This window comes from Psammomys obesus, unplaced genomic scaffold, assembly GCF_907164565.1.
Source record: "Psammomys obesus unplaced genomic scaffold, mPsaObe1.curated_primary_1811, whole genome shotgun sequence".
Lineage (NCBI taxonomy): Eukaryota > Metazoa > Chordata > Mammalia > Rodentia > Muridae > Psammomys > Psammomys obesus.
This window is the reverse complement of record NW_026596155.1, coordinates 7,509,231-7,532,651: the sequence shown is the minus strand read 5'-3', so window position 1 is coordinate 7,532,651 and position 23,421 is coordinate 7,509,231. Positions and strand designations below refer to the sequence as shown.

The 23,421-nt window shown below is 44.5% G+C and overlaps 1 protein-coding gene across 1 annotated transcript in view; it reads left to right on the top strand.

Moving 5' to 3' along the window:
- The window catches only part of Fras1 (Fraser extracellular matrix complex subunit 1), a 400,690-nt gene that overhangs the window by 368,623 nt on the left and 8,646 nt on the right, over positions 1–23,421 (top strand). Inside the window, exons 61-70 of the mRNA XM_055594513.1 lie at positions 935–1,135; positions 4,016–4,203; positions 5,274–5,549; positions 8,197–8,429; positions 10,707–10,867; positions 12,494–12,708; positions 14,987–15,137; positions 16,143–16,250; positions 17,350–17,509; positions 18,476–18,592. Of these exons, the coding sequence (XP_055450488.1) occupies positions 935–1,135; positions 4,016–4,203; positions 5,274–5,549; positions 8,197–8,429; positions 10,707–10,867; positions 12,494–12,708; positions 14,987–15,137; positions 16,143–16,250; positions 17,350–17,509; positions 18,476–18,592 (1,810 nt within the window). The remainder of the gene's footprint in view (positions 1–934; positions 1,136–4,015; positions 4,204–5,273; positions 5,550–8,196; positions 8,430–10,706; positions 10,868–12,493; positions 12,709–14,986; positions 15,138–16,142; positions 16,251–17,349; positions 17,510–18,475; positions 18,593–23,421) is intronic.

Genomic DNA, 23,421 nt, shown 5'->3' with positions numbered 1-23,421 from the left:
GATCAGTGCCCGTTTCTGGCCTCCATGGGCATCTGCGCACACATATATATGTGTAAATGCAGGTGAAAGTAAAAGATTCAAAAATGGAACAAATTCCCCCTGTCTTTCCAGTGCTTCAAAGAGCCTCTAATCTAAAACTATAAAGTCAAGATGAAACTTTCTGAGAAAGACTGAAAAAACAAGAGATGAGAAATTTCTAAAATATTCTGCAGTGCACTAAGATGATATAAAATTAATAACTGCTCTCAATCTTCCCATTATTTTATCTTCTCTGACACCATGCAAACCTTCTCCTCATCATGAAATTTGAATTTGGAGGTAAAAAAAATCAATGTTATTATTCATCATTTTCCAAAAGAAAGCATTGGGTCTTAAAACATATTGAGTTAACAGAGTTTGTGTTCCTAACCTAACTATACTGACTGAAATAAAATTTAAGAACTTTAAAAAAAATCCTGGCGTAGAGAAGGTCAAAGCACTGAGACAGATGTCAAAAGGCCCAGAAGTAAAGCATGGAATTTGTACATTTAAGGAATATCTAAATGAGATACATTGTAAACCTTAAAAATTTGTAGCTTGTAACTAAAAAGATTGTATAGTCAGTCCATAGAAAGTTTTCCGGTACCTACTATGTCTCAGTCCCTTGATAAATTGTACAAATTTTAATTTTTAAAAGCTTTAGTTTAAAACATTCTTTGCACTATAATGTCCTGTTGGAAGCATGGCTGGTACACATTTCTCATGTGAGAAATAACAGGAGTCCAGAGCAGTCCCTTTGTCTAAAATGTTGCTCAGGAGGAAATGCTGGCTAATCTTTGTGACTGCCAACCCTTCAGCTGGGGTATGGTGAACACTTCCCTCTGGTTGCTATGAGCTGTTCCCTGGAGTCTGAGCTATGCTAACCTGCTCTTTTCTCCTGCCCACATTTCCTTAGCCCCCACCATTGAGTTTGAAGAAGCTGCTTACCAAGTCCGGGAGCCTGCAGGGCCGGATGCCATTGCAGTTCTGAGCATCAAGGTCATCCGCAGAGGCGATCAGAACAGGACCTCCAAGATCCGCTGCAGCACACGCGACGGCTCTGCTCAGTCTGGTGTGGATTATTACCCCAAGAGCCGGGTCTTGAAATTCAGTCCTGGTGAGTGAGTGAGTGCCAATTTCAGTCTGTGGGGTTTCTGTTTTTTTTTTTTTTTCCTTCTTTTTTTGTTTGTTTTTGTGTCAGCATTTATTTGTTATACATAATAATAGATTTTATCATGCTGTTTTTATACCTGTATGTGATGCATTTTGATCATATTCACTCCACAATTGCCCTTCCCATTCCAAAAGGTCCCTATTCCCTTCCCAACCTGTACAATCTATGGGACTTTCTTTCTTTCTTTCTTTTTCTTTCTTTCTTTCTTTCTTTCTTTTTCTTTCTTTCTTTCTTTCTTCTTTCTTTCTCTCTCTCTCTCCCTTCCTTCCTTTCTCTTTCTTTCTCTCTTTTTTCTCTCTCTTTCTTCCTCTCTTTTTTCTCTTTCTCTCTTTTTTCTTTCTCTCTTTTTCTCTTTCTCACTCTTTCTCTTTCTTCCTCTCTGTTTCTTTCTCTTTCTTTCTCTCTCTTTCTCTTGCTCTCTTTCTCTCTTTTTCTCTTTCGTTCTTTCTCTCTTTTTCTCTTTCTTTCTCCTTCCTTCCTTTCTTCCTTTCTTCCTTCCTTCTTTCCTTTCTTACAGGGTTTCTCTGCATAGCCCTGGCTGTCCTGGAACTGCTCAGTACACCAGCTGGCCTTGAGCTCATGGAGACCCACATGCCTCTGCCTCCCAAGTTCTGGGATTAAAGGTGTATACCACCAGTGCCTAGCTGTGGTTTTTCTAACGGAGAGGTAAATGTCTTACATTTGAATAAAGGATTATGCTGAGCTATTAAAGTAGAATATAATAGTTTCGATAATATAAAACATTTACTAAATATCTATTAGAGATTGCATGTAACATTTTAAGTAGTTTAAAAAACAAAAGTACAAAAAAATTTTAAAAATATCTCTTGAAAATAAAAATAAATAAATAAATAACAAAAACATAAGTCCCTATCCACAGAACACACACTGAGCGTTTGGGTCTATGTGAAAGGATTTGTTAGCCTGTTGTTTAGTCGAGCAAGAACAACACTTGATTTTAAATACAGACACAGCATATTCACATATATCATTCAATATATGGCAGAAAACACTATCTTAGGCCCTTTAAGGCCTACCAGAATCTGAGAGAAAGAATCCCAATGTACAAATGATTTTTATATCTACTGGGAAACAGGATAGCTGTTACAAGCTTTAAAAAACATTTTATCCTCGATGCAGAAATGGTGATAGGTCTGGGAAAAGGAAAAGACAAGAATCAAGTCACAACCAACTGTTTTGACTATCAGATGCATTGACTTCATAGAGCAGTGGTTCTCAACCTGTGGGCTGCTACCTTTTGGGGGCTTGAATGACCCCTTCACAGCTATCACTGAAGACCATCTACTTATCAGATATCTACATTATTATTCATAACAGTAGCAAAATTACAGTTATGAAGTAGAAACAAAAATAATCTTATGGCTTATGAGGAATGGTATTAAAGGGTCACAGCATTAGGAAGGTTGAGAACCACTGTGGTGGAGGAAATGGATCATCTAGATGGCAAGTTGAATTTCATGCTGGTTGTTATTGCTTTTCTAGAACTTTCAGGGGGTCTGGGAGTTAAATAGCTAATGTAGATCCTGGTACCATTTGTGAAGTAACCAGCAAGGGATCACTGTTCAGACTTTTCCAGAGACATCTTGACAAGTGGATGGAGTGTCTCAGAGACTTGGGATAGGGTTCCTATATCTCTGACATCTCACTGGAACTTTACAAGGCTTTCAGCTCTGTCTATTGCTGATATGAAACACCCAAGCCAAAAGCAACTTGAGGAGAAAAGGGTTTATTTGGCTTTTACTTCCAGGTCATAATCTAACACTGGAGGAAGTCAGGACAGGAACGGAAGCAGGGATGGAACCTGGAGGCAGGAGCTGATGCAGAGGCCATGAAGGGATGCTGCTCACTGGCTTGCTCCCTTTGACTTGCTTAATCTACTGTCTTGTAACGCCCAGGACCAAGAGCTCAGGGATGGCACCGCCTACAATGGGCTGGGCCCTTCTACATCAATCATTAATTAAGAAAATGCACTGCAAGCTTGCCTGCAGCCTGATGTTATGGAGGCATTTCCTCAACCGAGGCTTCCGCCTCTCCAATGACTTTAGCTTGTGTCAAGGTGTCATAAAACTAGCCAGCACAAGTTCCATCCCTTGAGTGTCTAGTCGCTTCTTGCTGGAACAGTTGAGCCAGTCTTCACATCTGAATTACTTCTCCTTCAAGCATCCTTACTCTTTCTTTTGTTCTGTTTAAGATTCCGAGGGGCAGATAGGTCAGAAGCAGCGCAGAGCAGATGTGAGAAGAAGAGGAGGAAAGCTTCTTCCTGCAATGTGCCTTCCAAGAGATAGATGGAATGAATTTCTAAATCCATTGCCTGCCTCCTCCCAACACCTAGTCCTCCTTTGCAAAGCCTGGCTTGATAGGCTACCTGTGAGCCTTTGCTTCTTAGCAAATAGCTTCAAGAGCACCTGGGTTCAGGCTTTCACAGCCCATGCACAAGTGTAAAAGGGGAAGAAGAATTAAGCAAAAAGAAAAAAAAGGAAAACAGTGTAACTAGAATGAAGTGTACTTCGGATCATAGATTTTTATTACAGCCAGCCAGTGTCAGGCAGGAGCTGTTAATCCTCGAATGGCGTTGAATAGTAAATCTGCAGTGCCGGATCTCTAGCAAAGGTAGAATTTGGTCTGTAAAACAGATTCTTCACTAAAGATGCGTCTGCAGCGATTAGCAGACATTGCACTTGTGAGAAGCCTCTGAAAGGACAGGGCAGACTTTAAGGCGCTGTCTAAGCTGTGCCAACCTGCAGTCCCTTGAGCGCATCCCCTGACAAGGCCTTCGCTCTTTGTGTTTTGTCCTTGGTGAAGGTGTGGATCACATCTTCTTCAAAGTCGAGATCCTGTCCAATGAAGATCGGGAATGGCATGAATCCTTCTCTCTGGTCCTTGGCCCAGATGATCCCGTGGAGGCGGTGCTTGGGGATGTGACCACTGCTACGGTGACAATCCTAGACCAAGAGGCTGCAGGGAGTCTCATATTGCCAGCACCGCCCATTGTGAGTTGCTGGATCCAAAGGATGGCGGGTTTGTGTTTCAGTGGCCAGTAGATGGGACCTGGAGGATCTCAGGACATCACTTCTTTGTTCTCCTTGGCACTCAATGGGATCTTTCCTCCCACTGGTCTCTACAGAGAACATTAGGCCATGTCTGGAGATATCACTGCTCTCTCTCACACAGCATCCTGTGACCGTCTAGTGGGTAGAATCCACAGATCCTCCAACCCCCCTTTAGTGCACAGCACTGAAAAAAAAAAAAACAAAAACAAAACAACAACAAAAAAAAAGAACAATAAAAAATAGTTATCTGCCACAGATGTTAATAGTGCTGAGGGTTGAGAAACCCACCGCTGATGTAAGACCAAGCGATTGCCTCAGTGATCTGGGAAAGAAAATGCCATTCAGTTGATCTTCTTGCCCTGGTGGGAAGAGTAAGAAAGCAATCCTTTTACATTTCCGTTATCCTTATTACTTTACCACACGCAGAGGTAAGTATCTGCAGAGATGTGGCAATGTGTTTCACAGTTTGGGAGGAAGAGAATAATGCCATGGTCTTACCATTAAGAAGAAAATGCCCATGAGTCACCAGTGAACACTGAATGTGTGAGTTAAGTAATCAGGACTACTCTTCTACTTCCCCTAACTCATCTCTTATGTATTAGAAGAGATGATCAGATAAGAATTTATCTCTTACCTGACTGGGAATATACTACCTCCCCCGCCACCATTTGGAACAAGTGTGCCTCTATGAACCATTAACAATTTAATGCAACTCTAAATAGCAGCTGCCATTACTAATAATTTGGGTTCCAATGGGGAGAGAGGGGGAGAGAATTTTTTCACACAAGAGATAGGTTCTGGTTTTAGAATGCAGTCAATAGGATAATAAAGCTTCCAGGAAGATGTCCACTCATGGCTTCTTCATCTTTGCCTGGCAAAGAACTGCGGGATTTTCTGTTGTGGGTCATGGAACCACTATGAAGAGGCTCTGACAGTCTCAGGGAAGGGTGCAGTAGTCCCTGATGTTCGTGTTCCTCAGCCCAGCCTGAAGCTTTGCTGCTTTTCCCTAGGTGGTCACCCTTGCCGACTATGATCACGTGGAAGAGGTGACAAAGGAGGGAGTCAAGAAAGCGCCATCTCCAGGCTACCCGCTGATTTGTGTCACTCCCTGTGACCCCCACTTCCCAAGGTATGCTGTCATGAAGGACCGCTGCAGCGAGGCTGGCATCAACCAAACATCTGTGCAGTTCAGCTGGGAAGTGGCTGCTCCCACGGATGGCAACGGGGCTCGGTCTCCCTTTGAGACCATCACTGATAACACACCATTCACGAGTGTCAACCACAAGGTGAGTCAGGAGGGAAAGAGCCGGTTTTGCTCTTGTGTGTCACATCCCACAAGGTCTGTGCGTTGCATTTGGAATAAAACAAACAGTCATGTTTATTCTTAGATGTTAGCAAAAGTAACAGTGTAACAGGAAGAGAACTAAGCCAGTCCTCTACTGGTGCATTTACAAAGTTTGCCAAGCCTTTCAGCCTCTTACTGTAAAGGGGTTCTTTGACCTCCCTCAGTCGCCTGATCTGTAAAATAACACATCTTCCACTCAACCATTTGACAAGATCACTGACAAATGTGGTTTATAAATGATTTATAAGCAAGTCCAAGATTCTGGGTAGCACTAAGTAGTGATTCCTTTTTATGTATTTTCAATCATTGAGTAAGTATTTGGGTATAAACTTCTTGAGGACATGGACTACGATTTCTACCACATTCAGAAATCTTCAAATTACTGGCAGATGAGTGGTGCACGGTAAAAAGTGAGTTTTAAATAGAGGGATAGAGCACTCACTGTGTGGCCTGCGCCTTTCAAAGTGGGGGGACATGAAAGAGCAGACCCCCCTGCCATCTGCCACCCACCAGAATACCGAGACTATGATGTTTGCCAGACTTGGGAAGAAGTGCCTAAAAGCAGATTTCCTCATACACCAGTGATGTTGTCGTCAGTCAAGGCAAAGGCTCCACACAGACTCCAGCTGTCTAGCACAGAACCATAAAGTCTGTGCTGAAACTACTGTCCTCGCTAGTTTGGGGACTCAGAGATTACTTTCAGACTATAGTTCTTAAAGAGCCCAAGAGAACAATTGTCACTCATAGCCATTGTCTTTGGCACAACTTACTTACAAAGACTGGAAAATTCATTCTCTTGCAACCTTGCACAAATTTGGATTGCCTTCTGTATTGTTAAAACCTTAGAGCTTAAGGATAGCGCTCTCACTGCACACATGAGACTATGACTTCAAATCCCAAGAACACACATAAAACTGGACAAGGTAGCACATCATTTCAGGGATCCTGTGGTGAGGTCGAAACAGAAGAGTCCGTTAACCTGAAGTGTGCAGGACAGTGGCAAACAACAGGGAGACCCTGCCTTAAAGAAGGTGGAAGACAAGGACAGAGAGCCCAAAGTGTCAGCACACACACACACACACACACACACAGAAACAGAGAGAGAGAAATAAAGCCCTTTAAAGTAAGACTTAACAGCTTGTTATATTGTAGGTATCTAATTCCATTTTAACAGAACCTTATATTTGAGCCAAAAAAGTACGTTTTTATAGGTACTAAATTTATAGCACTCTAACTATAACTTTTCTCCTGCAATGAACTGGTGACTAATATTCTTTATCCCAGTTTCCTTTGCTTTAGGTTCATTTCCTCAATTATTTATTTAGTACCATTGTGTTTATGCATTTTTTTTGTAACGTGCCTAACATCCCTCCTAGACTAAGCCCATTTATAAATAAATAAAGAGGTGGCAGCTAATTAAAAAAGTTTAATAGGAAAATCTTCTTTAATTTTTAATGGACCTCAATGAAAATTGTTTCCATGGGAGGAATTTCTACATTTATGTGATTGCTTTGTGGGAGGTCTAAGGCACGCAGAACTACTAATTAATTTTCCCGACCTGTACTTCCCATGTGCGCATATACCATCTATGATGTCCAGGTGGCGTCATTGCCTCTGAACTGCCCCTGCTCCTCTTGCTTTGGCACTTGTGGAAATGTGAAGGAATCTGGAGAAAGACTTTCAAAGGCCTAGAGGTGTCAGAAGCCAAGTTCTCTGCCTCAAGCTTGGATGACACCACGACCTCTGCAATGTTGTGGGGAGCAAAAGCAGTGGGAATTTCTCTGCTTTTGTTACTCAGGAAGAGCCCACTACCTGACACACAGGAGCCAGCATGCTGCCAGCAAAGGCACGAAGCTTTGTTGGGTATCCGACTGGCAAGGTTTGGGAGCTAACCCCTCAAGTCGGCCTCCCTGACCAGCCAGGAGTGGCAGTGGGGAAGGAGAAAAGCCCTTGCTATGGGGGTGACAAGAAGGGGTCACGTGTTTCTTTGGGAGGCAAGCTGCCTTGTGCACAAGAGATTCTGAGGTTGCGACATCACTGCCCAGATGTCTTCTCAGCTTCCATCCACTCTTGAAAGGCTGATTCAAGAAGAGTCATTGGGGAAAGGAGTGGCAATGTTTTCCAGGAAGACAAGGAGTTATGTCCGATGGGTCCGGGCCTTAACCTCATTGGAGCACATTCACAGCAGAAGAGGCTTAGAGGCCAGTGAGTCTTGCTGGAAGACATGAGAAACAGTTGTGACTTCCTCGTGCTGAACCTCAGGTCTAAAGGGAACAATAGATAGTTACTGTAGACTATCTTTGGCCACTTGCTCCCTTTAGCCACTCATTTTCTGTCTCATCCCTTTACACTACAAGTATTTACTGCTCTGACCCTAGTGACTGGTCCATGGTGGATATCACTGGCTACATCATAAATGAACAGATGCACAATGAGTGGGTTAAAGCGTGGCTGGATGGCTGGATGGATGGATGGATGGATGGATGGTCTCCACAGCTGCCTTTTTTACTTCATCATACCTATCAGATATAAAGATGTCCTTATGCAGTATATTCCTCTCTGTGATACTTTATTTTTTTCCCCCACAGGTCCTAGACAGCATTTACTTCAGCCGGAGGTTCCATGTTCGTTGTGTGGCAAAGGCTGTGGACAAGGTGGGCCATGTCGGGACCCCCTTGAGAAGCAATGTTGTTACCATTGGGACAGACAGTGCCATCTGCCACACCCCAGTGGTGGCTGGGACAGCTCGAGGCTTCCAGGCACAGTCCTTCATTGCAACCTTGAAATACTTGGACGTCAAACACAAAGAGCATCCGAACAGGTCAGGCAATGACTTTCCCTTTGAGTGCATTTCAGGTAGCCTTATCTGTTCCAGCTGGAGAAGATCAGTGAAAAATGCTTCTGCAAAATTAAACACTGGTGCTTAAAGCTTCACAAGAAAAGCTTTCTTCAAAGGCCCCTCGAGGCCTGACCACTTACTTGCCTGTCTTTCCAGCCTTGTTCATCCCACCTTGAGTTTTTTAGCTGCCCCCACCACCTGCAGGGAATCACTTTACTTCACAAAGGATTTAAACTTTTGGGGTTCTGTAATTGAGAGCCCCAGTTCCAGCTCGCCCTCTCCCTCTTCTAACTGCTGTACTTAAGTCCTCTTGTTCTAGAATGTGGCATCTCTTTTAGGAACACTTCCAATACCTCCCCAATTTGATCTAGAGGTTTCCTGATACCTATCTGTACCTCTGTCAGTGTGTTAGCATCATTCTTGGGATCCGTGCGGTATGGTAGTTGGTAAAAACCTTAAGGGAAGAGACCATGGTTATTTATTTTGTATCTCCTCCATCTAGTTCAGGGCTCCTGGTCCCCAGAACACACTTGCTGAATATATGCTGAACCAGTGAGTAATAACACGGTCAAAACTGCAAGTCACTAGACTTATTATTTTCCTCTGCCACCATGATTTTAATGAGAGATGGATACTTTCATTTTTTTACATAGCAAGAGACACTTCCTCCATGTCATACATATTCATTAAGCTTCATAGAATTTAAGCATTTGCCTTTATGGACAACTAAGTGGGTCCAAGCGTATGCAAATCCCCCTTCGTTTCAAACAGAATACGATTTATTCTTGTTAAAGAGCAGTAACAGAAGACCATGGCAGCACTGACCCTTTCCTAGGTAAAGAGCTATGCTCTTTACATTCCAAGTCTGGATTCCTCTGAATAATGAGCTTACGGACAAGCTTTAGAAACTCAAAGCCCGATTCTCAATAAGCTTTGTGAAAATTTCAACTTGGGCAATGAAAACAAATGCAGCCTATAAGTACAGCTCTGCTTGCATCTAGGCTTTAACCAATATTTATTAAGTTCATATTTTATTTTGAGTTGTATTCTACATGCACTGTGGAGACAAAAGCAATGAAGGAAATGGTCCTTGTCCTCTGAGTGGGGAGGCGAGATAAGCAGTCTCTAAACACGGAAGAAATACCAGCCAGAGTAAATACTACAGACAGCCTGGGACAAAGGCTTCCCAGGGCTGAGGAATAGAGGCTGAGGGAAAGGTTACTGCAGACTGAGGACGGTCAGAATGTAAGGCAAGGTGTTGGGGGGACTTGAAAGGAGAGAGGCAAGGGATGGCTATTTTTAGACGAAGAAAGACACTGTGGTTAGTAGGATCTGGCTGGGTGAAGAAACTTATAATATTAAGATTTCAGCCATTCTTTTTCATTATGATTATTATTAAAATGAATGTGTAACAGGCTGGGGAGATGCTCAGTGGTTGAAATACTTGGCACACAAGTGTGGGAATGGAGTTTGCATCCTTAGAACCCATGTTAAAAACTGAGCCGTTGTTAGGCAGGCAGTGGTGCACACCTTTAATCCCAGCACTCAGGGGGCAGAGGCAGGCGGATTTTTTTTTTGTGAGTTTGAGGCCAGCCTGGTCTACAGAGTGAGTCCAGGACAGCCAAGACTGCTTAGAGAAACCCTGTCTTGACAAACAAAACAAACAAAAAAAACTGAGCAGTTGTTGAAGCCACTTGTATTCCCAGCACTCAGAAGGCAGAGACGGGTTCACAGAGCAACCTGGCTAACTAAGGCTGCTAGAATCAGTGAGCTTGGCTCAGCACAAGAGACCCTGCCTTGAGGTAGAGGGAGGTCGTGAAGGCCCAGGTATGTGTGCAGCCACACACATGCAAATGTGCACACCCCCCCCCACACCATACAGCACACACACACACACACACACACACACAGAAGCATATGAACACGTCAGCCCTCAGTATGCATGGAGACCGAGTGGGGACAGCCACAGCATCAGTCATTAAGCTCCAGCTAATGACTTGCAGTAAAGTGTGAGTGCTGTGTTACATTTCCTGTACAGGGAGAAAAAGCCTATACTTGCAGATTGCCGAGAGTCTTGAGGAAAGCAACCTTCCATGTGTATCTACACCCTCGTGTTCACATATAAATCCTACACGGGAAACTTCCAGGGGAGGAAGAGATTGCCCGATTCACTGGCAAGGTCAAGTTAGTGATGACAGGGAGTGTGTTCGGTTGGCTGCTCCGAGCTACAGCTGAGCCCCTGCCCCGCCTCTCCCCTAGAATCCACATCTCCGTGCAGATCCCCCACCAGGACGGAATGCTGCCACTAATCTCCACCGTGCCCTTGCACAACCTGCATTTTCTGTTGTCGGAGTCCATCTACAGACACCAGCATGTCTGCTCCAACTTGGTCACTGCCCATGACCTGCGAGGCCTCTCGGGTGAGTCTGCTCCTGTGTAACAGCTTTAGAGTGGGGCTCAGCGGAGGGTTGGACCTTCCGTGGTCTCTAGTCCCTAACTCTGCATCAGCTTTTCCTTCTGAGAAGGTATCCAAACGCAGGGAGCACAGCTGAGCTAAACAGGAGCAGGAGGGACTTTCAAATGCAATTAGCTTACACTCGGAGCCTGTTCTGAGCTGTTCCCTTTGGTCCAGCTGTCCTCAACCTTCCTAATGCTGCGACCCGACCCTTCAATACAGTTCCTCGAGTTGTGATGACCCTGGCCATAAAATTATTCTTATTGCCACTTCATAATTGTAATTTTGCTACTGTTATGATTGGTAATGTGTATATCTGATGTTTCCAATAATCCTAAAAGAGCCATTCAATCCCCAGAGGGGTCTCGCCCACCAGACTGAGAACCGCTTCTGTAGACCTTAACAAAACTAGCCTAACCCCTCTCAGCCCCTGTGTTCAGGCCTGCGTCACAAAAGCAACTATTCCCACCAATCAGATTGGGAGTATCAAGTGTGACGTTACATTAAAAATGCCCCCATGGTAAATATTGGTTACTACCCCACCTGTGGAGGCCGCTGGGTGTTCGGTAGCAGATGAGGACCTGAGGAAGCCGGCAGCTAACGGCTGCACACCTGTGCCCACTACAGCAGGCATTTCCCTTCACAAAGAGTCCTGTCTGTTTCCATTCGCCTTGGCAAACACACATGAAATGCATGGCATCCGCCTCCTGCCCCCCCCCCACCTTACTGCCGATGACTCATTCAACAGTGGTTTTGAGGACAGAAATGAATTCATCTTCCCTTTCATATTCATTAAGTATCATTTTTTGGTAGTGGTGGTCTTTGTTCAGTAGAATTAGTTGAGCGCAAATTATTCTTAAACCCCTGAACTACGTGTGGAAGTTTGATCGGACCATACATTACACAGGCAATAAAAGAAACAGTCTGATTAAAACCTGAACGTCTCTACCTCTCCCCACTTAAAAAAGTGTTTACATTCATCACGGGTCAGTTGAGTTCCCAGTCTTCGTGGGGCAAAGTGCTGGCACCAGACATTCGGTGCCCCATTTAACACCAGGCAACAGGCAGCTCGGCGCTGTCTCTGTCTCTTTTCCTCTCTCTGGTGTGGGGAGGGGAGGTTATGTTGTGTGTACACGTTTATCTGCCTGTGTGTGTTTCTCCACACGTGCAGGCCAGTGCTCAATTAAAGTGTCTCTCTCACTCATTCTCCACTTTTACTTTCCGAGACAGAATCTCCTCACCAAGCCTGCAGCTCTCTGGCTGGCTGGGCACTGAGTTTCCAGGCTTCACGTGTGTCCATATTGTAGCACTGAGATTTTACACATGCCTCCACCCTGACCTTTTTTCCGTGGTTTCTGGGGATCCCTCCTGCATGTTCTGTGAGGAACACTTTACCTGCTGAACTGTGACCTCAGCTTCCAACGGGCGGCTCAGCCCTTTACAAGCTCTCCTCTTGACCTAACTGTACATTGGGTGTCCAAAGTAGAGCCAGCCGTAGTCTTAGATGGACAGCTCAATGACCTTCCCTTTACCCAGCCTCCCGGCATGCTCACACCAACTGGCTGCTCCCTGGTCCCTCCCTCCTCTGCAGAGACGGGATTCCTGGATGATTCGGGTTTCCACAGCACTTCCCTGGGCCCTGGCTATGACCGCCCCTTCCAGTTTGACCCCAGTGTACGGGAGCCCAAGTCCATCCAGCTGTACCGACACCTGAACCTCAAGAGCTGTGTGTGGACCTTTGACGCGTACTATGACATGACAGAACTCATCGACGTGTGCGGGGGCTCTGTGACTGCCGACTTCCAGGTGGGCGCTCTGGGTTGTTGTGCTTGGGTGCCGTGCCAGCTCGGTTCTGGAAGCGCCTCAGGTGGCAGGTAGCCTTCCAGGCTGGGCTAGCCAGGTAAGGGGGTATTCTTTTAAAGTCCCTTGTCAAGGTCTTGGCAGTAGTGTAGTTTAAAGAGCCCCAGCGTCTCCTAAATCAAGTTAATGTATATATAAAAAAAAAATTACTGGAACAAGTCATTGGCTCAAAAATCTAGTACCTACTTCTTTAGGTGAATGTGTGATTCTTTTCTCTGTACACTTTGGAAAATGGAGAAGATTTACATTTGCTAGTGGGATTCTTTACATGAATATATTCTCTTCCCCACTTGGGATGAATCAGAATAGCAGGTGTTACACCTCTCAGATTCCACAACACTCTGGATTCCACAACACCGGGAGGCGGCCATTGATTCAAACACTTGGACTTATTTCAAACTCACAACCCCTGCAAAAAGCAGATACATATACAGGCGCGTGTGTGTGTGCGCGCTCGCGCGCACATGTGCCTGTTTGGCAAACATTAAACATTCCTGATGACAGAAATCTTTCCAGGAAGACACTCAGGGCTCAGAAGAGCAGTTATATGAGTGTGCCCATGAAGCCAGGCTATCTTACACAACAATTCTCAAGTTCCATCCCACTTTGGAGCCTGTTTCTAAGTGAGCTCAGACTTATTAGCAGTTTGGTTTTCATTTCGGAACTAAATGAGAAAACCTGCAGAAGGACTTTAATCAGTTGGGGAACGTCTTTCATGCAAATGTGTGTCATTGTCCGGGCTCCTCTGGTTTTGTGTGCAGCACTGCCCTCTACTGGGTAAAACTTCCAGGCAGCCAGCACTTGGTTCTGTTTCTGCTGCTGCCTGGCTTACCTATAGTCATGGATGCTGCAACCCTAATCATGAATGTTCTCTGTTCTCCATGATTCTTCTTCAATTACCCATGTGGATATTTTTATTCATAATAGCCTTTTTAAAAAAAAAGTCCCAAAGACAAGGATTTCTTATGTCCACTTTTAAAATTTAAGACAAAAAAAAAAAAAAAAAACAAAAAGAAAAAAACCCAAGTAAACAAAGACGCATTTCACTGTTGTATGTTTATTTAACAACTGATATTGTTGATGTGTAATTGAAAAAACACCCTTATTCGGTGTTTCTCACCCAGTGCCAGTGGACTTTAATGAGATCACCTCCCCAAGTTCATGTTAAGCTGTGGCTCATGCTCTCAGCACAAAACAGGTGTGCATGAAATATTTGTCAGAGTGCTCTTAAAGATTAGCACGTGACACCATCAGGGCTAAAGGAGAATAATGAGGAACACAGAAGGGGAAAAACACGTCCTTCAGTGCCTCATAGTAGTTGCCCAGTAAAACATGTTTGTTCCAAACTTACTAATTTAGCTTTTTGTTGTAAGAAGTATATATTTATGGGGAAAATAAGAATTCTTAAATTAATAATTTCTCCCACCCACACATGTTACACAGCTTGCTGTGAAAGCATCTTGCCAGCATTTTGTTATTTTTCCCATCCAGTGTTTGTTCACAGATTAGTAAAATTCACTAGTGCCCCCAATTAATCGCTGTTAAGAGGAAGCCCTTAGAGAGCAGTGCTCCCTGGGATATGTGATCTGTTCTCTTTTCAAACATCTCTCCAAAGCACTGTCTGCACCAGTAAACTGCTGGCGCCCCTGAAGCCCCGAGCTGTTGGTAGGTTCCTAGATGTGACGTCAGAGCCCTGGCCTTTGTTCCTGGAGCACAAATGTGATGTTCACTGAGACACCCTGGGTCAGGCGCGTGTTCATTCCAGACAACGGGACTTTGGCGCCTTTCCAGTCCCCATTGATCATGGTTTCCCACAGGTTCCAGGTCTCAGGCAAACTCTCAGCAAAGCGACCAGGCCCTGACACTAGGTTATAAGCCAGCAGGCCAATCCCTCTCCCTGGGAGACTTCATTTCCAGGGAATACCTTCGAGAAACTGAATATCAGTAGCAAAGATGCTCCTTACTCCTTAGAAATATTTCTGTTTGAGTGCCACCTCCTCAGAAAAGCCTTTGATGGTCACCCCTTCTGAGGAAGACTCTGGCCACCTTGCACCCTTCTAATGTTAAACAACAAAACAAAACTGCAGGTGTAGGTCATGGATTAATATATGAGCCAGTGACAAGGGAGTGAGTGGATGAACACCGAGCCAAGCCGTGCTGGCCTTCTGCGCTCTCCTCCCAGGAAGGAAGTCAGCCTGTTTCTTGCCCACTGTTCTTTTGGCAGGTGAGGGACTCCGCTCAGTCATTCTTGACAGTGCATGTGCCTCTCTATGTGTCCTACATCTATGTGACGGCCCCCAGGGGCTGGGCCTCCTTGGAGCACCACACGGAGATGGAGTTCTCCTTTTTCTATGACACGGTTCTCTGGAGAACAGGTACGCCCCCTGACGACTTAACGGCTCCACCTCACATTCAACCACGATTTAAAAGGCAGTGGATTCTAACCGCAGCTATATCTCTGTGGTCTTTTGGGGGTGGGGGGAAGGAAGGCTAACTTGGATCTAGAAGGTTCCTGGATCTGCTGTTCTTTTGTTTGTTGTTTTCCCCATTTCCAATGTCCTGGACCCTAACATGGCCCCAAGCCCACTTCCCCTCACTTCTACTTCTCCCCCACCTCCTCCCCTTCTTGGAGTGATTCCCTTCATCTGATGGAGTGATACTGAAGAGCTTCAGAGCATCTTTTAGACAGGCTTCCTCTCCAGAAATTGAAAATGCATCCTTTCTTCCTTTACACGGCGCAGACCATCTCTTTGTTTTCTATTCCCTGTGGGGAAAGACCTTAACATTTTCCTGCCTGAGCCAAATCAACACTTGTGCCTTTGGCTCTTATCTGTTGTTTTGCTTAACTTTTACGTTTCTCCTTTGATTGCATTTTATTTTAGATCGTTCTGAACCTGTTGGGCATCGTGCCTATAACTGCCCCTACATGCCCTGTGTAAAGGCCTCATAGCTGACTTTCTGCAAGGCTCCCTCTCATCACCCTTGGTTTGAAAATAAAATGTATACATGAAGACTTAGGACCCTGTTAAGCCCTAAAAGTACGGAGAAGCTGCAGTGTCTGAAGTTCTAGATCCACTCTTTGCTGGAATGGGAGTCTAACCTCGTAGATCTGGGGCAGTGGTGCCCACATAGATAAAGAGCCTCTGTGAGGACAATGGACCTGGAGAGAAACAGAGCCATGAGTAAGAGCTACTGAACGGTCTGACTTGGCTTTCCATGTTTGTAGTCAGTGCTCATGTGAATATACAGCTAAATCGCATTTACATAAACACTTGGATCCTTTTAGAGATGACCTTGGGACCAAAGTCTACAGTGGTCACTCTCCAGGAGGTCCTTTCTGTACCCTGACTTCAATGTTTTGTGTGTGGTTGCTTGTCCAGGGATCCAGACAGACAGTGTGCTCTCTGCAAGACTTCAGATAATAAGGATCTACATTAGAGAGGACGGTCGTCTCGTCATTGAGTTCAAGACCCATGCCAAATTCAGAGGTATTTTCAATGTGGTTTCTTTAGTAAGAGACAATTTAAACATTCAGAAAAGTCGAAAGATTAGGACAATGAAAAAATCAAGTCAAGAGTGTTCACATTTTGCTGGATGTGACAGCTCACGCCTGTAATCCCAGCACTTGGGGAGGCAGAGGCAGGCTGATCTCTGTGAGTTCAAGGCCAGCCTGGTCTACAAAGGGAGTCCATGATAGCCAAGGCTACACAGAGAAACCCTGTCTTGAAAAAAAATAGTGTTAAAATTTTACTATCTGTAGATGAACATACACACACTCTTTTTGGTCATCCTACTTGAAAACAAATCACCATCTGCATTTACACCACCCCAAACACTTCAACAGACTTCATCTAAGAAGAAAGAAAATCACAGTGCCATTTCACATCCAGCGTGCTTAACACAGCGTACTTAGCACTCGCGCAAATCGCCCCTTATCTCACAAATGCTTCTCCTACTTCATGCCTCTTTATATTTACTTTACATCTGTACATATAAAGAAAAGTAGATGCAACCAGACTCCACATGTTACGTGTTGGTTGTGTTGTCTCCTTAGTGCCTTTCCGTCCAGAACAGCCCATCACCTCAGCCGTCTTGAATACTCACACTGAGTTTTAAGAACGATGATGTCTTAAATAACCGTTACCTTCCTAGGGTACATCTACACATTTCCCATCTCACCAAAGACTTGAATAGATCTCAGTCTGATTATATACAACACCGACTTCCTATTATAAAACACTAAGACCCTGAAATGTGTCTGCTGAGATCCGAATACGAGTATACTTGGTGTTCATCGCCCCATAAATATCCACAGGAGTGTGTATATATGAACTCAGCGCAGTTCCACACGTGTTTACACATATGTTATGTGACCATAATGGCCATTATGAGTAGGGTGGCAGGCTGGTATAGGGACTATGCTGTCTCAACCATTCTAAAATATATTCTAAAGGGTCTACCTGCCCTTAATTCTTGGTTGTAGAAACGATGATTAGGTCTTCAGGCCCAGTGAACTCCCAGATTATGATGTCTCGTCTCTAGGCAAACACAGTGAACTCCCAGATTGTCTTGTCTCCCCCTAAACAGGACAGTTTGTGATGCAGCATCACACTCTCCCAGATGTGAAGTCCTTCATCCTGACTCCGGACCACCTAGGAGGAATTCAGTTTGACCTACAGCTCCTGTGGAGTGCTCAGACATTTGATTCTCCACATCAGCTCTGGAGAGCCACGAGCTCCTACAACAGGTAAATGCCACAATGGAAGCTTCTGGGGCTTGGCTTGAAGAGTTTTCCACGTCTTCCAAAGCTTGAAACAGAGACACTTGAAGATGCTTCCAGACGTTTCTGAATGTTCTCCTGCCTTCCATTGAACCCAGGGGCTGCTACCCAGTGACAAGTCAGTGATGGGCACAGAGGCTTCTGGAGACTTCCGTGTCTCTCCATGAGCACACTAATTCCCACTGAGTGCCCCCCAATGAGAACCCCTATTTTCTTCAATGTGGAGAAAGGGGTTCTGAAGTCGAGAGTTAGTCCAGAGGTGGCGGGGGTGCTGGCATTCTGCTGCAGAGACATTCTGTTCTGTCTCCGTGGTGTTTACCTCCTTTTCTGCAGCATCACCCAGGATAGTCACATCGTGACTGACAGAAGCTCTTGCATTTAAGAATATGTTAACACTGATAAGCTAGGATCAGATAGAAGGGGAGGAGGACCTCCCCTATCAGTGGACTTGGAAGGGGACAGGGAGGAGATGAGGGAGGGAGGGTGGGATTGGGAGGGAAAAAGGGAGGGGGCTACGGCTGGGATACAAGTGAATGACCTGTGATTAAAATTAAAAATTAAAAAAAAAAAGAATATGTTAACAGGTTGTCAGTTGACCAAAAAAAAAAAAAAAAAAAAAAAAAAAACCACTAACCAAATTGCCAAGCAGATTTTACAAACTCTCTATATGTCATTACCTGAGCCTTAAAGATTTTTTTATTTTTTATTTATTTATTTATTTATTTTTTGAGTAAATGAAATGTTTTTTTAAACACCTTGGGATAATATTCTGGATTTTAGAATAATCAGAGATGGTTTCCTGAACGTGGTGCTTGTCAGAATTGTCAGTGCATAGGTGCCACCTGAACCCTGCTCACTGAAGTCATGTCTTTCTGGGGGCTGAGTCATCATCAGGTGTTGCCTGTGACCACAGTCTGCTCTGCCTGTTTCCAGAAAGGACTACTCGGGGGAATATAGCATCTACCTGATCCCTTGCACCGTGCAGCCCACACAGCCATGGGTGGACCCAGGAGAGAAGTCTCTGGCCTGCACTGCACATGCCCCAGAAAGGTAGGCAATATAAGTGACCCTCGGTAAGCCTGTTTCTTTACTGAAGAATTCTCCTGCTCATAAAACGTATTTGTGAAGCCGGGCGTGGTGGCACGTGCCTGTGATCCCAGCACTCTGGAAGGCAGAGGCAGGTAGATCTCTGTGAGTTCAAGGCCAGCCTGCTCTACAAAGTCCAGGACAGCCAAGGCTATAGAGAGAAACCCTATCTCAAAAAACCATAAGCAAACAAACAAAATGTATTTGTATTCCTTAAATGAAAACCCCATGGTACTTCCATAGTCATTCACAGATGTGCAAAAATAAGCTGAACAAGGGATTCTTCTGCCTCTCATGTCGGCTCTCTGAGCACGATGCTCTTTCATGGTCTGTTTAATGCTGTATGTTTTCAGTTGTGTATATTTCATTGGTGGCTTTGCTGTTTTAAATGACTCCGAAGCATAGCCCTGACATGTTTTCTACCATTCTTAAGCACATAGGGGTTATCATGTGCCCTGTGAAATATTAGATAAGCCCCATTCAGGCATGAGTTATTGTGCTGTTGACCATGAGTCTGATATTAATGAATCAAATGTCTGTTAAATACAGGGATCTTTAAATGAGCACATACATAAGATAAAGTTGTGTTGGTCTATCTGTTAAATGTGATCAGATGTTTACAGACACCTAGTTCTGAATCTCCTGGGAGGAGTGGTCCAACACTCACCAACTCAATGCTCACAGAGACTTTGTAGACACAAACTGTGGAGACGAATAAGGATCAGATATATGGTGCTAGAGAGATGGTCAGCAGTTAAGAACACGGGCTGCTCTCCCAGAGGGCCCAGGTTCCATTCTCAGCACCATCATGAGAGCTAGCCGCCATCACCATCCCAGTTTCAGGGAGGCCACCATCCTCTTCTGGACTCCGCGGGTACCAGGCACATTTGCAGTGCACTGACATACATGCAGGCAAAAACTCACACCTACCTGGGGCCTGAGACCACACTGAGCCTGTTCCTTACTCCATGTTATTATTCATTCAGGTCTCATCGATTGCTTTGCCCTGGTCTGAACACTGAGGTCATAAAATTGCATTATACCAGTGTATTAAAGCCACCCAGGCCTCAGACACCTTATAGTTTAGTGCTGCTTGTTTGCAGACTGAGCAAGTTTCCTAGAGAACATTGAGGATGGTGCTAGAGGCAGAATTGACATTAAGAGAGAACACTTGAAGTGTTACTTTCACGTTGAAAAACTAGAAAGTGGCTGTTAGGTTCTGTAATGCCAGGTTTGTTGGTACACAGGTTGGTGAGCTAAAGGGGAAGGAGTGAATTCAAGAGAGGTAAGCACCCAGGAGCAATAGCAGTAAGCATCTTGTCTAAAAAAGGACCTCAGAGAAGCGGTACAGTGACCGGTAACAGACGAGAGGCCATATTCTTTCAGAGCTTTTATTAGGTTATGGTCTATGGTAGAAAGTACTTCGAAATGTTTACATGCTGCAGGGGAAGAGGAGCTAATGATGTGTGGATGGAGGCATGTCCTTGAGGGAAGGGCTGGCCTTAGCGTGGTGCCAAGACAGCTCCTCCATTAAAAAGGAAGGCAGCAGAGCCTATGCATTCCGGAGAAGTGGTAATTCGTAAACCGGACCACTAAGCCTGACAAGGTAGGCATCTCACTGAATCAGCATTGGCCAGAAGCAGAAGGGACACTGAGGTCTGAGGGAGAGGAGGAAGTGGGCAGAGAAATGTAAGCACCGCATAGCACAGCAGGGCAAGCAGGTTAGATAGTCTTTAAATTGCTGTATGGTAAACAAACTGAAGATACTTATTGACATTTAGGACAATGAACAGCCATTGCCTCCAAAAGTGTCTTCACACCTCTTTGTAGCCCCCTCCCCATCCTTCCCTTTCTCCAGGTGTCTCCTCATCTGATTTCTGTAGCCAAGAGGAGATTGAATTCTCTAGAACCTTGTAAGTGTTATCATGCAATCTTGGTTATTTTTCTCTGGCTCATTTCACTTGGCGTGATTATTTGATTTTCCGTGTTACTGTATAAGTAGTTTGTTTCTATTATTGCTGAGTTGTATTACACTGTATGGAAATAGCAATCTATCGGTTCATCATTTGACGGGCATTTGGGTGCTTTCCAACTTACAGCTATTTTAAATAAATCTGCCCTGAATATGTATGTGCAAGCCCTATGAGAACACGTGTTTCCTGTTTTCTTGTGAAAATACCTAGGAGAGGAATGGCTGGATCATATGATAGGTGTATATTTAACCTAAAAAGTTGGCAGGCTGTTTTCCCAAGTGCTTATAAATAAGTAGTGATGTGCGGACATTGCCACCATGGCTGTGTAAAGTGTTCCAGGGCCTTTGCCTTCTAAAAAGAGTGTTCAGGAAGGGCCTGCAGCCGGTTGAAGAATTAATGGTGTGATAAGAGAAGAGAGGAGCTGAAAAGATGGGGGACAGCAGGTGGGGAATGTGAAAATGGAGTCTGGGTGCTTGTCCATTGTAGCAATAGGAAAGTGAGCAGCTGCTGTTGGGTGGAGAACAAACCCATTTGAGGTGAGAAAATCAAGGGACAGAGAAGGAAAGATTTAGATGGTTTATCTGTCTGGAGGTTGAGCCACCTTAGTTGATGGCAGGAATAGTGCTTGAAAGTATCCCAGCTAGCCACAAAAGGACAGTGACCAGGGAAATCACAAAGAACATAGGCGTGTAATCTATTGGGACATGCTACAAAATGTTATTCTATACTAAAAGAAGTTTAGTTATGAAATTCTTTAGGTATACATATAGATCTCAGGGGATCTATATGTAACAGATGTGTATTTAGCACCAATCTTCAGAAACAGAACATTCCCAGTGCTGGGGGTGCAGACTGTTTTTATTTTTTTATTTATTTCATTAGTGGAAGCATTCTTCTGCCTCGTTTTTGTGAAAGAGTCTTCTGGCCTTGACCTTTCTATGTAGCTTGGGCTGGACATGAATCCAGTCTTCCTGCTTCAGCCTCCCATGTCCTGGGACCAGGCGTGCAGCACTGTGACAGCGCCAGGCCCTGTGCAGAATTTATACTATTCTCTGCATGTAAATTCTCCTTTCTTCCCACCTAGGGAAGAACATTTATTCTTAGAATCCCCCAGTTGTTTTATGACCATGTTTCATGTCTCTTTCTGATGGCTTCCTCTATTTTCAGTCTCTGCCTGTTTTTTTTTTTTTTTAATTTTAAATTTTGAGGTCGTGTGTGTATTTGTGTGTGCACTTGTACATGTGGGCATATGTGGATGCCAGAGTAGTCAATTCTGAGTGCGTCCTTCCATCACCCTCTTTTTTTAATTAAATTTTTATACAATATATTTTGATCATGTTTTCCCCTTCCCCAACTCCTCCTGAATCCTCCCCATCTCCCTACTTACCCAACTTTATATGCTCTCTCTTTCCCTCCTCCCTTCCTTCCCCCCCTCTCAAAAATATAAACATAAAAATGAAAATCAAAAAAACAAAAACAGTAAGACAAAAAAAATACCAAAACAAAACACACACCCAAGTGGCACTTGCTCTGTTCTGGCTAACTAGTGCTGGGCACAGGACCTTCCCTGGATTGTGGATTGTGACACTCCGTTTTCCTTTTGCTGATGGGTGTCTATTGGGTGAAGCTTTTTAGTTAGGGGAGGAGCCTGTGTCCACTTTCCCCTCTCGTGCCTCATCCGGCTTGAAACCGTGCAGGTCTTGTGCATTCTGCCACAGTGCCTATGAGCTCGTGTCATCAGTCCTGTCGTATCCGGAGGATACTGTTTCCCTGGAGCCATCAACCGTCTCTGGCTCTTAGACTCTTTCCTCCTCCTCCTCTTCCACATAGCTCGCTGAGCCGTAAAGGGAGGACTTCTATCCCATGTGGGACTGAGGGCTCCAAAGTTTCTCCCTCTCTGCCCACTGTCCATTTGTGTCTCTGTATTGGTTCCCATCTACTGCAAGAAGCAGCTTCTCTGATGAGGGGTGAGTAAGGCATTGATCTGTGGGTATATCGTTAGGAGTCAATGTATTGCTAGGCACCTTTAGCAGAACAGTAATATTAGGTTTTCCCCTGCGTTCATGGCCTGTCGAATCTCATGTTCTCAGCCACTTGAGCAGTTTCATATGTGGATGTAGCAGAATGTTCGTCAAGAGTTCATAACTCAGAGCATTTGAATCTAGGAAGAAGTCTAGCTAGGATGTTTATGGTAATCCAAGATGCTGTGGTACTCAGTCCCTGTAGGGGGCTGATGGGATAGAATTTAGGAAGAACAGAGACCCAGGGCAGCCACAGGCAGGAGGGATGCTGACAGAGAAACCACGAAGAACAAAGGATAAGTAGTATATTGGGACATGCTAAGGTATTTACTCTACATTAATTTAAAAAAGTTGTTTTTACTGTGTCACTACTCAGGGAATACATGTGTGACAAGCATATATTTTAGGATCTGTCAGAACATCACCAGTGCTATGAGATTTTTAATTTTACTTTTCTTATTTTGCGTAGAGCTATTTTACTCGGCTCGGTGTTTAAGACAGAGTCTTGCTCAGTCTCAGGCTGGATTTGACTCTCAGTATAATTCAGTTATGAATCCATAGCCTTCCTGATCCAGCCTGCAAGAGCTGAGAGCCAGCAAGCCTAGGAAATCACTAAGCTCCAGGTTCAGTGAGAAACCCTATCTCAACAATACAACAGAGAGTTGGAAAGCAACTAACCTCAACCCCCGGCCTCTACATGTCCATCCACAGACACAAGCCTCCCTACATACATGCATACATCCCACACATATCACACACACACACACACACACACACACACACACACACACACACACAC